At 32.6% G+C, this 21,541-nt stretch overlaps 2 protein-coding genes across 2 annotated transcripts; both read left to right on the top strand.

Annotated features, from left to right (window-relative positions):
• Positions 1 to 13,910: 13,910 nt before the first annotated feature.
• LOC107936840 (uncharacterized) lies at positions 13,911 to 16,837 on the top strand. Its single transcript, XM_016869611.2, has 2 exons — positions 13,911 to 14,349; positions 14,814 to 16,837. The coding sequence occupies exons 1-2, from the start codon at positions 14,232 to 14,234 to the stop codon at positions 16,403 to 16,405; spliced, it is 1,710 nt and encodes a 569-aa protein (XP_016725100.1). The 5' UTR covers positions 13,911 to 14,231; the 3' UTR covers positions 16,406 to 16,837.
• A 656-nt stretch (positions 16,838 to 17,493) lies between these two features.
• LOC107936849 (inositol phosphorylceramide glucuronosyltransferase 1) lies at positions 17,494 to 20,998 on the top strand. The gene is made up of 9 exons (XM_016869621.2): positions 17,494 to 17,906; positions 18,130 to 18,250; positions 18,574 to 18,923; positions 19,329 to 19,436; positions 19,543 to 19,680; positions 19,770 to 19,898; positions 20,009 to 20,285; positions 20,401 to 20,521; positions 20,641 to 20,998. Exons 1-9 carry the CDS (start codon positions 17,664 to 17,666, stop codon positions 20,780 to 20,782), a joined length of 1,629 nt encoding a protein of 542 aa, XP_016725110.1. The 5' UTR covers positions 17,494 to 17,663; the 3' UTR covers positions 20,783 to 20,998.
• Positions 20,999 to 21,541: the final 543 nt, after the last annotated feature.

Here is a 21,541-nt window from a genome sequence, read left to right as displayed (position 1 = left end):
CGAACTTTTTGTAGATGTGATCAGTCATTGATGCAACACCCAATGGAGTTTGGCGAATCTAGTAAGATGTCATTTATTTGTTCTCATAATTTCTGCACACAAAACATTCTTACGCTGAAAAAAAAAAGCTTACATGATTCTAGTTGGACATTACGCTATTATTGAAACCTCTTTGGTAAGAGGTAGTGCCATTTGTCGATAATCATTTTTTCTTTCTTAAATTTGTATATCCTTTTTTAGTTCCAACAATAATGCAGGTTGTTACCGTTGGAACTTATGTATTCTGTACGAATAAGAGATAATAAAAGTCCAAAGCGAAACATGCATAAATACATAGAATAATAATCATCAACTATGACCAATTGAATGGTATTGTAGATCTTAGTGCACTTTATGCTATTATTGAGATATCTTTGACAAGGGTTGCGATTGGTCAGTTAATATCACTTCAATATTTTGTGACATTCTGTGGACGTCATTAATTACGAACTTTTTTGTGGATGTCACAAATCACTAATGCAACGCCCAATAAAGTTTGGTGAAGCTGGTAGGTTGACTTTTTCTCATTTGTTCCCGTAGTCCCGACATCCAGAGCACGTGAGTTATTGTTCTGTTTGAATTAAACAATAAACAAAATTATGTGTTTCCAACTTAGAAAACAGGGTAAATTACAAATTTAGCCACTTATTTATGGTTTAACATGGAGGGAAGGTGCAAGGTTCATACTCTCAGATACAAAAGGAAAGATGGACAAATACAGATTAGAGAAATAGAGATAAAATGAGGAGGTCCGAATATATATACAATTAACACATAAAAAGAATATATGCATCTATTATTATGAATACGTTTAAGTAACCTAATCACATTGCAAATATTTTGTAATTAGTTTTGAAGAAAAACATTTTATCAAAAGTAAATAGCGAAATCAAATTATTATTGATATAATGCTTAGAATTTTTCATAGTCTCTCCCCAACCCATAAATAGGAGGATAATTTGTTTCAACGCACTTGAATCCACATCCTACGATATTAACAACAATACTCATGCAAATCGAACTAAGACTCAACTAACAACTACCATATTTAATATTTGTCTATATTGAACAAAATAAATCCTTTAATGTTGAACATAAATTTAACAATAAAAACAACTTTAAAATATGCTTGAAGTGTGTACTTTGACTATATTTGGAATTTATTCCATTATTTTTTAAGGATTTTAGTCTCCCTAATTTTCAGATTTAATAATTCAGATCTAATTATTAACATCATTAAAATTCTTTTATTAAATCATTGGCTTGACATTTTGAAATAAAAAATTAATTGTTAGGCATGTAATAAAAATAATGACATTATACTGTACTTAAATTTAACAGAAGATTTCTAATGGTGTTAGCAATTAAACTTGTACTTTTATATTTGAAAAATAAAATACTAAATTTTTAGAAATAAAAATAGGACTAATTTCTAAATTTTATAAAATGATAGGAATTTAGAGCATATTTTAGCCTAAAAACAAAAATTGATTATGCAATGATTAAAATCGGTGCTTAAGAGGTAAACATATAATTTTATTGGCCGGGATCCACATACACAAGTATAAAATTAGAATGGTTTTACATATTTTTGAAACTTTTTATACTATTAATATTGTAATGATCTAACTGTTGAATTTACCGATATAATTATACTTGTCATGTATAAAAAATCTTGAACCGATCTGATATTTCTATCATATCAATATTAAAAAGTGTATATGTTAATACTTGTCAAACGGTTGAAAGTTTTTTTTACCTAAAAAAATTGTTAGAAATTTTTAATTTACAGCAAACTTGGCATATATGATCTATACGAATGGAACATGAAATATAACAATTGAATTGTTAAAATATTAATTGTATAAAATATTACGAAATTATATAAAACCACTTTAATTTTACACATATGTAAGTGGATCATTTTCCTAATTTTATTGCTTTCAGATATTTTGAATTATTTTAAATGGGTGAATATACAGTATCACTCTTTGTAACTTGACAAAATTTCATATTTAGTCTTGATTTAAAAATCTCAGTTCAATCATTAAAATGGTAAGCATTTTTTTTATCAAAATTTGTCAATTTGGCATGTTGATTAGGTTTAGGGGTGAATCTAGGGGGCTGGCAGGGGCCCTAGCCCCCATGGAAAATTTTTCATTTTGTCCCTTTGAATTTTTTAAAATTTTAAATTAGTAAAGGTAAAATTGCACTTTGGCTCTCCCTAAAAATAATAAAATTTTGATTTAATCCTTTAAAAATTGTATTTTTACTATAGTAAAAATTACTATTATTATCCTTTTCTAGTGACGGTTTTTTATTTTTTACATTAATTAGAGTATAATTAAAGAATTAAAACAAATCAACTTAATGGAGTAAAATGTTTTAAATAAAATAATTTAATAAATTTTTTTAATAAAATTTTTAACTATCTGTGATCCATCATAGTGATTACTAGGATTTTGTATGTCAAAATTAACAAAAAGAAAAAGAAAAAGAGAATGCTACTAAATTAAAATAATTCTAAGTGGGTAGAATACTATTTTTTTCAATAAAATTTGAAATTATGATTGTGTGAAATTTTGTGTATATTTACATGTTTATTTAAGAAATAATAACATTTTGGTAGTGGCATTGTTCTCGGTTCAAGAGGACGTGAGTTCGGATGCGTTAAAACGCATTTATACCTTCTATGCAATAATAGATATGATCTTCTGAATCTCTTTCTTCTTCACAAATGTCACAGTAATTTTGTCCTGAATCATCTTCCAAAATTTGTCAATTTGGCATGTTGATTAGGTTTAGGGGTGAATCTAGGGGGCTAGCAGGGGCCCTAGCCCCTATGGAAAATTTCCCATTTTGTCCCTTTGAATTTTTTAAAATATTAAATTAGTAAAGGTAAAATTGCACTTTGACTCCCCCTAATAATAATAAAATTTTGATTTAATCTTTTAAAAATTGTATTTTTACTATAGGAAAAATTACTATTATTATCCTTTTCTAGTGACGGTTTTTTATTTTTTTCATTAATTAGAGTATAGTTAAAGAATTAAAACAAATCAACTTAATGGAGTAAAATGTTTTAAATAAAATAATTTAATAAATTTTTTTAATAAAATTTTTAACTATCTGTGATCCATCATAGTGATTACTAGGATTTTGTATGTCAAAAGTAATAAAAAGAAAAAGAAAATGCTACTAAATTAAAATAATTCTAAGTGGGTAGAATACTATTTTTTTCAATAAAATTTGAAATTATGATTGTGTGAAATTTTGTGTATATTTACATGTTTATTTAAGAAATAATAACATTTTGGTAGTGGCATTGTTCTCGGTTCAAGAGGACGTGAGTTCGGATGCGTTAAAACGCATTTATACCTTCTATGCAATAATAGATATGATCTTCTGAATCTCTTTCTTCTTCACAAATGTCACAGTAATTTTGTCCTGAATCATCTTCCAAAATTTGTCAATTTGGCATGTTGATTAGGTTTAGGGGTGAATCTAGGGGGCTAGCAGGGGTCCTAGCCCCCATGGAAAATTTCCCATTTTGTCCCTTTGAATTTTTTAAAATATTAAATTAGTAAAGGTAAAATTGCACTTTGGCTCCCCCTAATAATAATAAAATTTTGATTTAATCTTTTAAAAATTGTATTTTTACTATAGTAAAAATTACTATTATTATCCTTTTCTAGTGACGGTTTTTTATTTTTTCATTAATTAGAGTATATTTAAAGAATTAAAACAAATCAGCGTAATGGAGTAAAATGTTTTAAATAAAATAATTTAATAAATTTTTTTAATAAAGTATTTAACTAGCTGTGATCCATCATAGTGATTACTAGGATTTTGTATGTCAAAAGTAACAAAAAGAAAAAGAAAAAGAGAATGCTACTAAATTAAAATAATTCTAAGTGGGTAGAATACTATTTTTTTCAATAAAATTTGAAATTATGATTGTGTGAAATTTTGTGTATATTTACATGTTTATTTAAGAAATAATAACAATTTGGTAGTGGCATTGTTCTCGGTTCAAGAGGACATGATTTCGGATGCGTTAAAACGCATTTATACCTTCTATGCAATAATAGATATGATCTTCTGAATCTCTTTCTTCTTCACAAATGTAACAGTAATTTTGTCCTGAATCATCTTCCAAAATTTATCAATTTGGCATGTTGATTAGGTTTAGGGATGAATCTAGGGGGCTGGTAGGGGCCCTAGCCCCCATGGAAAATTTCCCATTTTGTCCCTTTGAATTTTTTAAAATATTAAATTAGTAAAGGTAAAATTGCACTTTGACTCCCCCTAAAAATGATAAAATTTTGATTTAATCCTTTAAAAATTGTATTTTGACTATAGTAAAAATTACAATTTAATTTGGGCCCCTTAATAAAATTTTCTGGCTTCGCCTGTAATGCCCCAAAAATTTGAGTATTTAAGTGTTGGGTTCTAGTGTAATTAAATCTCTGTATCTATGGTTTTATGCCCTGGTTATGTTTTTTAGGTCGGGAGTTCGAGTCGCAACTTTAGAAGTTTTGTTAATTCAATTTTTAACTAATCTCTGCTCTTGAATCGTTGACTTAAATCTAATTTTGTGTAAATCTATGATAAAAATAAGCTTATTGGTTCATTGGTTAAGTTCTTGTATTTTGTTTGGTCCTGTGTTTGAGTCCCGGAGTATGCGATAGGAATATGATTGGTAAATTAAGATTTAATGGTAGTCATCTCTTCTATTTTTCCTCTATTGTGTAATTTTCTGATAATTAGTCGTTTGGTTTCCCTATTAGGTGCAGATATCAAGAGTAGTGGACCTCAAAACGTCAATTAAAGTAATCGTTGTTAATTTTCTGTAAGTGTTGGTTTTGTTGAAGGTTTCATGTTATCGATATAATTTGTTGATTGAGTTATTGGGTGATCGTTTTAGGCTTCGGAAGTCTTCTACATTGCTCTGACTTTCGAAATTACTTCAGGTGCATACCGAAAACCCAAGTTTGTGTGAATTTTAGACGCCGAAAAACATGATTGTCGACGCCACACGGCTGTGTGACAGGCTATGTAACACACTATTTACCAAATACAAGCCACACGGACAAGGGACATGGGCGTACGTCCAGGCCATGTATGGGCATGTTAGTGCAAGGTTCACATGGGCGTGTGTCTAGGTCATGTGACCCATTGTAGCTATTAGAGACTACACGGGCCAAAAATACGTGCATGTGTCCAGGTCGTGTGACTCACTGTTTGTGATTTGGAACCGCACTGGCAAACAACACGGGCGTGTGTCAGGCCGTGTGAGACACACAGTTGGGCACATAGGCATGTGCTAAGTCATGTTGAGCCACATGGGCGTATGGGTCAGATTTGGAATTCATCTCTAAGGGCGTAAGCGTTGTTTAACGCGAACGAAGTCCACCCATGATGTACTTATGATCTGAATTAGACCGTTTGAATGCTATCTGATAATATGAAACTGAGATATTGAATGTACAAGTGTATACTGATTGTGATGACTGTAGATGATGTTGATCTATACTACCTAACTATGAACTAAATCTAAATAATTGTGTGTACATTTTTGACATCTGAAATCTACATTTGCATGGGGCAGGAATTGTGTAAAGAAGAAAGTAATCTATTCTGATTCAATAGCTAAGTCACGACTTATATGTGAATCTGGCGTTTTATCACAATTTGATCTGGCAACTAGTCTACATCTCATTGAACGTGTCGGACTGACATTATATGATGTGTAGCGATGGATGGGTATTAAATTCCCTTAATGGTGTGTTGGGATGGTCAGAGATGGTGTGTAGCGGATGGGGGTAGGAATGATTACATCTGTTTCTGGTCTGTTCTATCTCTGAGCTAAAATTGTTCTGCCATATAATTGATACGTTAAATTTATATTGGATATTCTCTGATTCTGTTGGGAGCTTGAGATTTAAGAATTCATTATTATAATTGTGCTTCTAGTTGAATCTATTCCGGTTATATACGTTAAGCATCTGTCTGTATTCTGTCTAGTTCTAAGTTCGAATCTCATCGTATACGTTAGGAAATATATTTTTTTGCAAATGCCGGAATGGGTGGTGGTGAATTTAAAACCTTCAAAGGAAATGTTATTGTTCTTTTCTTTTCTTAAAAACTTTTAAGTTCTTTGTTTTTGTTGTTGTTCTTTTTATTTTCTTCTTTTTTACAATTGATTTTATGGAATTGGGAAGACTTGTTACCTGTAAGGTCAATATTGTGTAAGTTCTGTTGTGATTTTCTTTCGTTTGTGATTTTCGTTGTGTTAGCACTTTTCTGTCGAAACGGGATTTTGCTCGTTTACTTGACGTTCTGTTAAACACCCGATTCGTTACTTTGTTTAGGCGAAGATATAGTAAGAGATGTTAATCCATCGTGTTAGTCTAATTTCTCCTGTTTCTTTTGAGGTGAGTGTACGAATTGAGTTGGAATTACGTCGAATCTTTCGACATAATCTTAGCGGTGGGTTGATTTTGCTAAATACTGAAATTGATGGTGTGATTGGTTGTTGAATGATTAATTAGGTTTCGAGTAGTCTCCGTGTTGTTTTCCCGTCAAAATAAAATCAGGTGCGTATCGAAACCTTTAATTTTACAAGTTTCAAATTGCTGGAAATGGTGGCTGTCGACGCCACACGGCCAGGTACACAGGCGTGTGACTAGGCTGTGTGGGCCATACGAGTGTGTGACATGCTGTGTGAACGACCGTGTAACTCACTGTTTAATGAATTGGGGTCATACAGGCAACCACACGGGCGTGTGTCTAGGCCGTGTGTGGCCATGGTAATGCAGGGTTCACACAGGCAACGAACACGAGCGTGTGTCTGGGCCATATAACTCATTGTTTGTGACACAAAAGCCACACGGGCAGGCGAACGGGCGTGTACCCAGGCCGTGTGTGTCACACGGATAAGGACACGAGCATGTGTCTAGGCCGTGTAACTCACTGTTTATGCTTAAAAACCACACGACCAAGGCATATAGGCGTGTGACTAGGCCATGTGGCAAGTTATCGGGCCTGAAAACTGTCTTTTGAGGCTGAGAATGTTACTTAACCTTGATATTGGTTTCCTCAACGTACGAATAATTGAATTTGATTATGTGAGAACTGTCTGATACACTTGGACTGATCCGTGAGTAACAATATTATATGTGCACTGTGATATCTACTCTATTTTGGAACTATCTTAGTTAACTGTATAATGAGTTAGAATGACTGATCATATGTTACGGGTATTTGTGTTCTGCATTGGCATGTGTTGAGAGGTTATGAAGAATGAAGGAGTCTGTATTGAAAGTGTAGCTATGCTATAATGAGTATTACTCTGATTTTGGCGCTTGTCGCATATTAATCTAGCAGCTAAGCAACATTTCTGTGAAAGTATCATTGAACACTCTAAAGGTGTGCAGGGATGGATGGGCATTAATTGTCCATAGTGGTGTGTTAGGATGGTCGAAGATGGTGTGTAGCGGACGGAAATAGGAATATTGCATCTGAATCAGATCTGAACCATATTTGAACAGAATCTTTGCTCTGAATCTGGAATGAACATACTTCTATGTCAAACTGAATCTCTGAACTGGAATTTCTTTATAACCAATCATTGTTTAATTACATTTCTTTTATGTATTAAGTTCACAACTCACTCTTTTATTGATTGGATTTCAGGTGGTTCCCAATCTTGATGGGGTCAGTGTCGCGGAAGCTCGGTCAAACTATTATCTTTTCTTTTAAGCATTACTATTAGGGACTTATGTTCTATGATGTTATGGAATTTATGAAGGTTATATGTTTTAAATTATTGTCGTGATGAATTTACGTAATGAATCGTTCAATTCGGCTGTGTTATGATAGTATGAATTTTAGTACGGATGACGTGCCTCTCCAAACTTGGTCTGGACGTCTATACTGGGTTTAGGGTGTTACAAACGGGTTCAAATTGGTTATGTAAGTCTTTCTATTAGTTGTGGTATGGCGATAATGGATTCAAATTGGTTATGCAACCAACGGGTGGTATTATCTATGATTCTCTGGGTTAGGGAAATGTTTAAAGGTCTCGATAGAATCCCAATTGAATACAACGAGTGAAATTATCTTGGTCAGTAGCGTTCGAGCTACAGATATTAGTATTGAGGAACTTGCTCGTGTTACCATTAAACATGAGCTTTTTCAAATATTAGTATGGTGATGCCCTATAAAATGAGGCGGATGATGATGACAGTGATGGAGATGAAGGCAATGATGATAATGACGATGATGACAGAGATGGAGCCAATGAAGGTGATAATGATGATAATGAGCCAGAACCTCTACCACAACGAAATCCTCCTCGCACTTGATGCCCCCCGAGTTGCGGCATGCATTCAACCCGACAATAGAGATGATTTTACTTTGTGAATTTTGTTTTAAGTAAATCACCTATTAGTTTATTGAATTTTTTATTTTTAATATCTATTGAATGTACTTAATTATATTAGTGCTAAATTTGTTATCCAAATGTTGGTGTCACTCACATTCCTTCAATATTGGCCTTTTTTTAACAATTAACAAGTTATTAACATCTCTATGACGCTCATCTCAACATTTCTGCCAAATGTGGACATTTTTTCTTGCTATGTTCTAGGTTCTTACAAAAACCACATTGCTTAGGTTGGTCCATCTTCTTTCAAGTATCCATGTCGTTGTGTATTCGACTAGACTTTGGCCGACCTTTTAGCATGCAATACAACTCAAATTTTGATAGCAATTCGAATGAAGTGCTCAAACAGGCGACCATCTACCTTTATTTGGGTTCAGTGGGAATTTAGTCTTTCATACTTTAAAAATTTGTTTTAGTTTGTACACTTCATCATCATACTTCATGAATCCAGATGACCAAAAACACATGTCGCAATTGCATGTGAGTATATATAATGAAGTGTCTGAAATCTACCACATTCGCAGGTTCTTTCTTGCAAGTTGACACAATACGATTCCCCGATAATACCCTCATCCATTTAATGGAATTCCATAACCCAATATATTGTATTTGTACGTGAGTTTAACTATACTATCATATGGTTCAATTCTGACATTTCCTTGATACGAGCTTTGTAAGAACATCATGAAACCATCACAAAACCGCGTTGTTGGACCTTCTACTTCCTATTCCTTACCAAAATTGGGAACCAAAGTAACAAGAAATGTTAATGAACTCAGTCCACCTTCCTCTACATCGTCAAACTGGGCATTTAACTCTACCACAACATTCCCAATTAAGCAATGAGCACCAATCATTAACTCGACATCCGTGTCGCCATGTAGCTCAAATGTATCATATTTTACAAGGTTCATTAATGTTAGTTATCTACATCTCAAGCTAGGAATTCTCCTCTGGCTTGAACTTGGGACTTTTCTACTGATTTGTTAACAGAAGTTGGATGGATAAAAAAATGATCCTGAGTTCAGTGTCATGAATTTTACCTTGGTAATAAATAATGGCTCTAATTATTTTACTCATATTTGGAAACGAAACCTATTTAACATATAATATAAAAAAATAGATATGATAATATTATACAAAAATAAATATTTATTATTATTCTGATATTTTGTTACAACATAAATTACTAACACATAAACATGTGATATCAAATTTTTGAACCAAATTTTATAAACAAAGTGACAATGACATGTAATTATTCAATTACTTGAACTAAAATAGTCTACTAGGGCAAGTTTCCAAATTATGTTGCAGCAACTACGAACTTTGTTCAAGCAAATGAATAAAACAACTTCAAATTTTAAACATCAACGCTCTTTCCCCTTAGCATGTATATTTTCTTCTCAAAATCTATCTTAACTTTGAAAAGCCTCTCCATTTTATAGGAAGACTCTATCATTAAATATGAAACATATTTCTAAGTGTTTTAAAAAATTGAATATGACTACACAAGTTAGAAAACACTTCTTATTAGAAGCGCTTCTTTTGAAAAATTATGTCTGAAATTCTCGACATCCATTTTACAAGAAAGCTTTGCTATTCGATTTCTGATATGGAAAAGTCTACTTGAATTTAAAAAAAAAACACTTCTAACAAGAAGCGTTTTACTGAAAAGTTATCTTGAAATTTTCAAGATAAAAAACATCATATTTATCTTTTTTTTTTTCATATTTTGATCCAATGACTGTATTTTCTTTTTTTTTTTCATCTAACGGCTGAATTTTAAAAGATTTGCTGGGCCGTTGACATGGTGTCCTACAGGGCAAAAGCGTGCCCTGTAGGACATGTTTTCAATGAAAGCACATCCTACAGGTCACGGTTTTGATCTATAAGATGCCACATCGGCTAAAAGCGTTTCCATGCGCTTTTGCCACGTACCACCCACCTTGACCAAGAATGACCTATTTACCTAATTAATAAAATTATCCACCTAAAACCCGGAATTTGTTTTTATTTTTGACATTTTTGCCTTAATTTGCAATAAGCTAAAACATGAGCACATCAAATGCTTTTTGACTCATTTATTTTATTATTTTATATAATTTATTTACATGTTCTTTTAGCATTTTTGATGATATTAAATATTTAAAATAGAGAAATTCAAAGAAAATACTCATTATTTTTTATTTTTCATGTCTGTTTTACAGCACATGTTCAGGATCCGTGGTTACCTCTCCTAGTAATGTCGTCTCTTAGGTTTGGCCTTATATTATTCTCACGAGTGCAATATGCCTTACTACTGCACCCAACACTTAATGATGAAAGATTCTCATCATAGCTATAAAATTTAATAGGTTTATATTTGATGATCTATCCATGTTTAATAATTTTTTTTTATCATTTATGTTTGTTTTATGATTCATGTTTGAAGTTTGTGATTGCCCCTCATAACAATTATCTTTAAGATTCGAACCTGCGTTCTCTTTTTGAGAGTGCAATGTGCCTTACATGAATAATTAAATTAATGGTTTTAGTAATGAAAGGGGACCTTATTAATATAATATTAATAGTTTGAGAATGTAATTATAATGTTTTAAAGTTTAAGGACCAATTTAAAATAAGAGTTATAATTAAGCTTTAATAATTTTTTTATCTGAAAAATTTCAGATCCTAAAACCTCGTACTTATTATTAAGCCAAAAACTTGGTAGCTTATAAATCCAAATTTAATTAGGTTTTTTCTTTTTTCTTTTTATAAATCCAAACTTATTAGCTTGGTATTTTTTATGTCTGTTTTATGATCTATGTTTAGGATTCGTAGCTGTCTCTTCCAACAAAATCTTTTTCAAAATTCAAACCTAAATTCTTCCTTTAAAAGTACAATATATATTACCATTACACCTAATCACATACATGTGTATAGTGTATTACACAAAACACTCGTATGTAAATAATTTATTAAGCTATAAATATGAATCTGTTGAATGAAGGCCCATTTTAGGAAAGAGCAAAAAGACTTGACAAAAGAAGCCCCTTATAAGAAAAGCCCATGCTTGGGCATGATAGTCCACAAAACATTCGACATACCAGATAGAGAGGAATACTAATAATATTAATATTCTCCAATTTGAGGCGGCTTCTATGTTCTTTTTTTTTTTTTTGGGTTCAACTTGTAACATGAAGATATTGAATATTGAATTCCAATTGGGCGGCTATCGACCTTTTCAACCAACCCCACAACATATCATAATTTGGGGGTGTGTGTGAAATGCTTGGAGCAGTGTTCAATAGTATGATATATTTTTAAATTATTATGTTTTTTTACAATTTGGACCTTTCTATCACGTTTTTCCTAGGCCCTTTTACTAATACATAATAATTTCAACGTCAATCCATATTCGGTGTTTTTTAATAATTTAAAAATATATATTTTTTAAAAATCATGGATCCCAAAACGAAAATCCAAAGAAGGTCCAAATTGTAAAAAAACAAAAATGAGTGGCTTTTCGTAGAACGAACCTAAAAGCAAAACATATCGGCAATGTTTTCAAAATGGTTGTTTTAAATTGGACCATCCTCTGTCGGTCATTACACTTTAAAAAAAAATTATTTTATTAATTTTTTTAAGTAGATAAAAAAATTTATTTTATTAAATTTTATTAATTTAACAATCAAATTTATTTAAATTTGGTTTTTTTTTTATGAAGAAATTTTTATTGATCGGAAATGCAGCTTTGAAAGTTAAGCACACGTGATGTAGGGCAGCATCACAAATATTATAATAGATAGCTGTGTCATGTCGAATCCACGTCTTCATAATTGAGAAAGAAGATATTAATATTTCTTGGGGCCTAATAATTGAGAGAGGAGTTTTATTAGAAAAGCAAGCTTGTATAAATCATGTTTTTTTTTTGTGTATTGTATTTATCTAAAATGGTCAATTTTATTTTATTTTTTTAATATGAAATTATAAATTAATATAATAATAAAATTATATTTTGATTGCCACATGATTTTAAAAATTCTGAAATAATGAAGTTATATTTTAATATAGCATAAATAATTTGAATTTTAGTAAAAATTTTAATATGGTACTTATATTTTAAAAATATTAATTTAATATTTAGAGTTATTTTTTCTAGTAAGATGAAATGTGGCATTTTTCCCACATAATTATCAGCATCAACATCCTGTTCAGCCGCGTTAATATAATTGCAGTTCTATCCTTTTATTATCCAAAAATTACAATTTAGTATAATTTGATGATCCACTTTGGGGGAAAAGGTCTCTCGTGATATAATGTTGATGAGGCGCGACTTTAAATGGAGGAGCGTATAGATATTCGGTAAGGAAGCCGTAGCTAATAATATTTTCCTGAAGACAGCTTTGGCCAAAAAAAAAAAACACTTCGAAGAAAATATTAAGCAGAGCCTTTACGCGATTTTAGGAGCGTGAATTTTACATTTTAATGTCTTTTTCGGTAAATTACTTTATAGTCTTTAATCTTTTCTTAAGTGGGAAAAAAAAAGCTAAAAGCTCTATAACAACACAAAAGCTAAAGCTAATCTTAATAGTCCTCTTACGTCTCCCACCATGATTCTAATCATTTAGAATTTCGTTGGTGTGAATTGACAATGATTTCTTTGATCATTCTTATAATGCTACTAAGAACACAACTTTACTTTATCTCTAAAGATAAGAGGTTCAACCCAAACATTTATCTATAAAATATCTCCTATTGTAAAAACGAATAAGAGAAGACATATTACAGAAACTCTACCCAAGTATAGCTTCAACGCTCTCAAACTACTATTTCTAGCGGTTTTCTACATTTCTTACCATATGAATTTCCCCTATTATATTATTCAATATATTATATGACTTAGCGTTATAATAATATTAAATTTTTTTTGCATACCTATATCATAATTGTCTTTTTTTTTGTACATTTAAAATTAACTTAACACACTCTTAGAAAGAGTAAATCATTGACGATTCACACTTCACAAATAAAATTATTTTTGTGATTCAAATCCATAAAGTGAATTACTTTTATGATTTAAACTCGTAAAATTAATTTTTAAATGAACACTCAATACAACTAGATCTAAGTATTAGATTATATCAAAAACTACTAATTACTTTTTATAGCCCTATCATTGAAGCATGGCTTTTCCACAAAAAGAGAACAATTATCAAAGCTTCAAATAGGGGGAATAAATGATCACACAAAGACTTCAACAACAAGTGAACAAAGAGAAAGGTGGTTGTATATAGAAAGACAAATCAAAATTATTAAAACAGAGAGGGAAACAGAGTGTGAAATACACTCACTTAACTGAAAGTAGGAATATTTTTCATCTAAAAAATAAAGGTTGGGGGTTGTGACTTGTGATGAATAGTCTAAAGCGACGGCAAACTGACCCATTCCCCAAAACAGAAAGAACAAAGAAAATCTATATATAAATTACATAAATATCAACATCATCATCTTCTTACTTTTCCAACAAAAACAAACACAAGTTGAAACTTCTCTCATTAATTGCCTCCTTCATTTGATCCTTTGAGAAAGAGGAAGAGAGAGGGGATTGTTTTAAACTTTCTTTCTTTTAATTGCCTCCTCTTTCTCTTCGAGGGTTTGTTTTTATTATTTTTCCTGTAAAAAGAAAGTTTAAAAAAGGGGTTGGGAAAGAGAAAGTTTGTTGAAGATAAATTCTGGATTTTAGTGGGTTTTTGAAGATATGTTGGGGTGTGAATGTTTTTGTTGGCATGATAAACACAGTGATTATGATGAGTTCACCCCTTTGCCTCAACCTCAGCCTTTTTCTTTGCCTTCTCCAATCCCAGATTGGCCTCCAGGTAATTTATCCTTTGATTTTCCTACACAAGTCAAAATTTTCCTTTTTGGTTGATTTATAGAGGAATTAAAATGAATTTCTGTTTTCTGTTTTCCTTTCAAAACATTATTATGATTTACCTGAGATATTTTTTTTCTTTTCTATTTTTGGAAATTGTCTTTCTTTTAACTATTTATTTAACTATGGAGTATGACGATTATGATTCATGAAGATTTTTTAGCTAGATTTTTTGGATAACAATACACCCTTTAGGGAGTAAGAAAAAAGAATTTTAGGTTATCCAAAATGGAAAAAAAAAGAATAATTTCTAATGGATAAAGATATTACTATTATATATAGTAACTTTAAGAATGCTGTAAATGACATTCAGACTCGAATCCGAGTAGCATGGATGATAGTGTCCTTACAAGCCACATGACATAGATTTGTTGACTCGATTTCTGTAATGAACTACCATTTTTTCAGGTCAAGGATTTGCCACTGGAAAAATTAACCTAGGAGAACTAGAAGTGGTTAAAATCACCAAGTTTGAGGGTGTTTGGAGCTGCGATTCGTTGCACGGTAAAGCTAAAGGTCCCACATTTTACAAACCTGTTGGCATTCCGGATGGATTTTTCTGTCTCGGTTATTACTGTCAGCCAAATGACCAGCCCCTTCGAGGCTATGTTCTTGTGGCTCGTGAAAGGGAAGGTTCGACTCCAGAAGTTTATCGTGACTATGACTCGGATTCAGACTTTCCAGCTTTAAAGAAACCTGTTAATTACTCATTGATTTGGAGTTCAGAACTAGATCGCAATGGTTGTGGTTTCTTCTGGCTCCCGAACGCGCCGATGGGTTACAAAGCAATGGGAATTTTGGTTACCGACACGCCCGAGGAGCCTGATGACGATGAAGTAAGATGTGTTCGAGAAGATCTTACTGAGACTTGTGAAATTAAGGATACCATACATGTTGCCGGTGCACATCCATTTCAGGTTTGGAACACAAGACCATGCAAAAGGGGAATGTGTTGCAAGGGTGTTTCGGTTGGGACATTCTTTTGCAGTACCTACTTTGTTTCGGAAAATGAGGAATTGGAGATTGCGTGCTTGAAGAACCTGGATCCCACGCTACATGCAATGCCGGATTTAAGCCAGATTCATGCTCTCATCAACCACTATGGTGCAACGGTTTTCTTTCATCCTGATGAAGACTGTCTGCCCTCGTCGGTGCAATGGTTTTTCAAAAACGGTGCACTTCTATATGAAGATGGTGAGCTTAAAGGCAAATCTATTGATTATCGGGGCTCGAACCTGCCCAGCGGAGGGACAAATGATGGTGCATTTTGGATAGATTTGCCAGGAGATAATAATGGAAGAGATAATGTTAAGAAAGGAAACTTGGAGAGTGCAGAGCTATATGTTCATGTCAAACCAGCAGTGGGTGGAACATTTACGGATATTGTGATGTGGATATTTTGTCCCTTCAATGGACCGGCCAATCTCAAGATCGGGTTAATGAACATACAGATGAACAAACTTGGGCAACATGTAAGTGACTGGGAACACTTCACTCTCCGGATAAGCAACTTCACAGGGGAACTGTGGCAAGTTTACTTCTCACAGCATAGCGGTGGTGAGTGGGTTGATGCTTTCGACCTGGAATATATTGAAGGTAATAAGCCAATTGTTTACTCATCCAGACATGGACATGCTAGTTTTCCGCATCCCGGGACTTACCTTCAAGGGTCAGTGAAACTCGGGATAGGGATTAGGAACGATGCTGCACGAAGCAAGTATTTTGTCGACTCAAGCACTAGGTACAAGATTATTGCAGCAGAGTATCTTGGAGATGGAGTCGTTACAGAACCATGTTGGTTGAATTACATGAGAGAATGGGGTCCAACCATAGTATACGATTCACGATCTGAACTGGATAGGATAATTAATATGCTCCCCTTTTTTGTTCGATTTTCAGTGGAGAACATCTTTGACCTGTTTCCTACGGAACTTTATGGCGAGGAAGGACCAACCGGGCCGAAAGAAAAGGATAATTGGGAAGGAGATGAAAGATGTTAGTTTCAACATATATACATTTGCACGCTTGTACGCTTGTATAGTCATACTAAAGCACGGTTTTGGTATATTGGAGGACCTCCAAGAGGCAGTATGTAATTTGGTTTCGGAACAGCAACAGACACATTCATGTTGCGGAGTATCTATGCATGTTGAAAGTAGTTTCCGATGCGCCCAGAGCGCTCGATCTCGTTCAGCACATAGATAAAGAAGTCTGAAGTAGTATAAGAACTCTGCAGTTCCCCATGCATCCTGGTTGTGCATATATAGCTCCTGTTGTAATGCTTGTGCTTGTTAAGGGACTTGCGGATTTGCCATGAAACCTTGCAAAATTTGGAAAAGAAAAAGAGTTGAAAGCTCTCAAATTGTCTGTAAAATCTGGTGTGTTTGATCAGTTCATGTCTTATTCATCAATATAATGAATGGTTTAGATGACTTTGCTGTATATACTCATTACTGGCCATGAATGCTAAAACCTTAATCAAATTAATACCTTCAAATGGTTTATTCATAGGATTGCACTAGATAGTGAAAGGACCTTCGATTCGTATCATCTGATTTGTTTTTTCGGATTCTTATATTAAATTCTTTAGCATCATAAATCGGGTTTATGTAATTATATGTATAGGTCCGACTCTCATTATGTTTACAAATTTTAGTTTAATTTATTGGGTTTAATCTGAATTATATTAGTAATCAGTTATTTGTATTATAATGATTTGATTTTATTTAATAATTACTTGATAGTCTGATTATAATAATTTAATACTTTAAAAGAAAATTATCATATATTTATAGATAACCCATGCTAAGAATATTTTTTAGTGACAATTTAATTAATTTTCTTTTTTCCATAACCTTAAAATAAATTTTTTTTATATAACTCTATTGTATATTAATTTCAAAAATTTTAATAATTAGAAAATTACAGAAGTAATTAAATTAAGAAATAGAGGAAATTAAATTAAATTTCGAACAAAATAAAAGTAATTAATTTTTTCTTTAGGTTGAATATTCCTCCATTATCTTTTTTGTAAAATTCAAAAAGAGTTGGCAACTAAAACGATAAAAAAAAAGTCTATGGTCAAAAACGACATCGCAAATTGAATAAAACGAAGAATCTTCTTCTTCTTCTTCTTCTTCAAAGCTCCTCGTGTTTATCAACCTTTAATTCAATCCTGAAGGGAAAAAAAATTCAAATAAACAAAGTAATTTTATCCTCGAGGAAATCCGGATCATTTTCTCGAGAAAATCGAATACTATGAAACTACCAAAACTCTCGATCCTGTTTCTGCTCCTTTTGATTATTATACAAACAAAGGCGGCGTTGGGGGCTAAAGCTCAATCTTCATCGAAAGAAGCTTATGTGACGCTGCTGTACGGAGATGAGTTCCTCTTAGGGGTTAGGGTTTTAGGGAAATCGATAAGGGACACTGGATCAACTAGAGACATGGTCGTTTTGGTCTCTGATGGCGTCTCTGATTATGCTAAAAAGCTTCTAAAGGTAAAATTAGGCAATCCTTTTACTTTTCTGTTTGTTTCCCAAATTACTAGCCTCAAAGTTAGTTACTTTGGTTTCCTAATCCTATCTATGGTAAGTTATAAGCTTTACAATTAATGATCTATTAGTTTACTAAGGAAGATTAGGCAAGTTTGTCAGTGAGAAGTCGTAAGACATAGCTTTTAATTCTGTTTCCATTTTTCTGATTTGGTGGATAATTGGGCAGGCTGATGGATGGATGGTGGAGATGATAAGCTTATTGGCAAATCCGAATCAAGTTCGGCCGAAGAGATTTTGGGGTGTTTACACCAAATTGAAAATTTTTAATATGACTAACTACAAGAAAGGTAAACCCTTTTCTGTTTGTTTATGGTTCATCTTTGTTGGATATAGAAAATGCATGGTTTAGCTTAAGGATGGATGTAGTTGGTTTAGCTTCAATTTGATGTACCCTCAGTGCAAAACTTATACACTGTCAATGACCATATCATAATGAAAATATTTAAAATTATGAAGTTTATGAAACTAAGTATGGTTAAGTTTTTATGCCTGTTTAAAAGTTTGCTTGTAATTAGGTTACAGCTTGGAGTTTACCAATCCGTTGTTCTTTCTATCTCAATGTTTCTTCTGGTGGATTGCATTGTTTCACACTTGGAATTTGCTTTTGTAGTTGTGTATCTTGATGCGGATACTATAGTAGTCAAGAGCATTGAAGATCTCTTTAAATGTCAGAAATTTTGTGCAAATTTGAAGCATTCTGAGAGGTTGAATTCAGGAGTCATGGTAGTGGAACCATCTGAAGCTGTTTTCAATGACATGATGAGCAAAGTCAATACTTTGCCTTCTTATACTGGAGGAGATCAGGGTTTTCTGAATTCTTACTACTCTGATTTCTCAAATGCACATGTTTTTGACCCTAATATACCCGAGGAGGTGCTGAAATCCCGTCCTGCTCCTGAGATGGAACGACTTTCTACTCTATACAATGCAGATGTTGGTCTTTACATGCTTGCCAACAAGGTATTACTACATACATTGACATTAACATTAACATATTGTTTTAAACTTTATCTCATGCTGTTTTACCATTGTCAGTCTTGTTTCACATGCTATATTGTTGTATTCTTAACATAGCAAGAATAAAGTATAGTTTCATTAGTAAAATTGGTTTTGGAAATTGCTTTTCATTCTTTTGAATCCTCATTTTATGCATGCTGTTAACAGACTTTTGTATGCTTTCTCTTGTTTTTAGATCATGAGGGTTTGTTTCAATTCTTTTCTTTGTTTACCAGGAATTCCTTTTTCTCCTATACCATGATGAAACTTATGCTAAAGCCAAAATAAGAGACAAATTTCTGGTTTTGCATATTATATTCTTATTTCCTGGTTAAGTATCCTTAATTTTTTTGCATTATTTCTTTGCAGTGGATGGTAGATGAGAGTGAACTTCGTGTAATTCACTATACACTTGGCCCCCTTAAACCTTGGGATTGGTGGACATCTTGGCTCTTGAAACCAGTCGATGTCTGGCAGGTATTACTGAACTCTTTGCAAAAATTTATATGAAATCTGTGATATATTTCCGAAATCTTCTGTAGATAGGACGAATGTCAATATAATCTGTTTGCTGTTGCTGCAGAATGTTAGGGAACAGCTTAAAGAGTCCCTTCCTGGAACTGGGGGAGGCAAAAATCCAAATGATGAGCTTCTAATCAAATTCCTTTTCCTCTTACCTTTCTGTGCTTTACTTTTTTGTTTCTATCGTTCTTTCGTTCAGGTTAGTAGCTATCGATTATTATGCTTTCCTGAAATTAGTGCCTAGATGATTGTTTTCCGGTACTGAAACCATATTACTTTTTGGTGCAGACAGGGGGTTCAGTTTGCAGAACTTCATTATGCAATCAGGTCAGACACTTCTACCACATAATTAGGTCGAGTGGGACAGTTGCTTACACTAGTGTTTCTTCATCTTCTACCATTAACGCAAACAGTCAGGTTCGTTTCCTCTATTCATCATTTACACTGATCTCTTTCTGGTTTGTCTAATGAAATTGTTGTAAACTAGTTAATTTCTCACTTCTATTAGTTGGTGTGATTCTATCCAGTTTCCTAACAGTGCACAGAACAAGGTGCCTGCATACTTGGGTGCAATTTCAGTTTTCGTATGCTTTATGGCTGCTGTGGTGTCCCTTGGAATTTCTATTTCAATTGTGCCTCGACAAGTGATGCCATGGACTGGTTTGCTCTTGATGTATGAGTGGACGTTTTCAATCTTCTTTCTTTCATTCGGAGCATTTCTTCATTTGATTTATCTGTGGGGAAAAAGAGAACCAGGGCCAGTTTCCTCTCGTATGGATCCTATTGATTCGGATTCTAGAAAAGGTTTGTTTACTTGGAGTAAATGCATAAATCATGCATGGTCATGATAAAATATGACGTCCGTTCCCTTTTTGTATAAATTTAGCATTGGTTGACGATTTTCTTATGATCTTTACAGGTTATCGACAGGCATCCTCTTGCGATATTGTTACTTGGTATTATGGATTGGGGATGGCTTTTTTGGCTATCGCAGCCCCATCCTTACCATGTATTTTTGGGATCACCGCTCTGTTCATGAGGTAATTTCTACTGAGATGATCTTGTTTTCTCCCGTATTTTTTTGAAATCCAGTTAGATGTTTGAAAGTCCTTGTTCATAGTTGTACTAATTTTCATGGTCCGTGAATTTTACGCACCAGGTTGGGTCTGATGGTCGTTGGAGGGCTTATATTAGCGGCATTCATGACATATGCTTCGGAACATCTAGCGATTAGGTCATTCTTGAAAGGTCTTGAAGACCGGAACACCACTCGGTCGAGGAGTGCATGTTTCTTATGTTGAAAGAAAACTTCCAAAATGATCATGACACTTACCAGCACTGCATTTTTCCTTCAAATTTGTGTTCTATTTAACATTTAATCACAACAGTTGATCTGTAAAATATTGCAGTCAATTTTGGCTAATTAGAAATGTATTTTTTTTTCCATTAGGCGTCTTTTTGCTACTTTGTTGTGAAAAATACTCAGTTTCCCATATAATACCACCATAATTCACATATTTCTGATCCCTATTTCAGAGGGAATGAAATTTCCCTTTTAAATTAATTCCTCCAAAATAATCGAAATAATTTTATTTTTGTCAATTTTGAAAACGAGAAATTAAAGAAATTTATCACGTCATTGTCTTATTAATATTTTATTTTAATATTCATTCAATTCTTTTCTTTCAAATCTCAACCCATTTTTTTAACACTAAATTTCTTCTTTTTTGATTCAATCAGAAATGGCTGAACATGATCTCACTTCATCGCTCCTTTCCACTCGATATTCCGATCAACCCAGATAAATTTTATTTTATTTTATCGAATATTTATATATTTATTTTTATTTAATATTAATATAAATATTAAAATAAATTGTATTTAATTATATTTTAATGAAACGATGATGTGGTAAAATTTAATTGGTTGAGATGTTTTTTTTAACCATACTAACAATAAATACCAACTTTAGTAGTGAAATCAAAATTTAAATACTTAAATTAAAAATAATAAATTTAAGTACCTAATTCAAATAAATTTAATAATTTAGGTAAAATTAA

Source organism: Gossypium hirsutum, chromosome D13 (genome assembly GCF_007990345.1).
Source record: "Gossypium hirsutum isolate 1008001.06 chromosome D13, Gossypium_hirsutum_v2.1, whole genome shotgun sequence".
NCBI classification, from domain to species: domain Eukaryota; kingdom Viridiplantae; phylum Streptophyta; class Magnoliopsida; order Malvales; family Malvaceae; genus Gossypium; species Gossypium hirsutum.
The sequence above is the reverse complement of the archived record's forward strand: the minus strand, read 5'-3'. Positions and strand labels throughout refer to the sequence as shown.

Bases quoted from the DNA above. Each gene is read 5' to 3' on its own strand.
- LOC107936840 (XM_016869611.2), top strand. From the start codon at position 14,232: ATGTTGGGGTGTGAATGTTTTTGTTGGCATGATAAACACAGTGATTAT. The intron at 14,350-14,813 runs GTAATTTATCCT...CCATTTTTTCAG, and splicing joins AATCCCAGATTGGCCTCCAG to GTCAAGGATTTGCCACTGGA.
- LOC107936849 (XM_016869621.2), top strand. From the start codon at position 17,664: ATGAAACTACCAAAACTCTCGATCCTGTTTCTGCTCCTTTTGATTATT. The intron at 17,907-18,129 runs GTAAAATTAGGC...ATAATTGGGCAG, and splicing joins ATGCTAAAAAGCTTCTAAAG to GCTGATGGATGGATGGTGGA. The intron at 19,899-20,008 runs GTTCGTTTCCTC...GATTCTATCCAG, and splicing joins CCATTAACGCAAACAGTCAG to TTTCCTAACAGTGCACAGAA.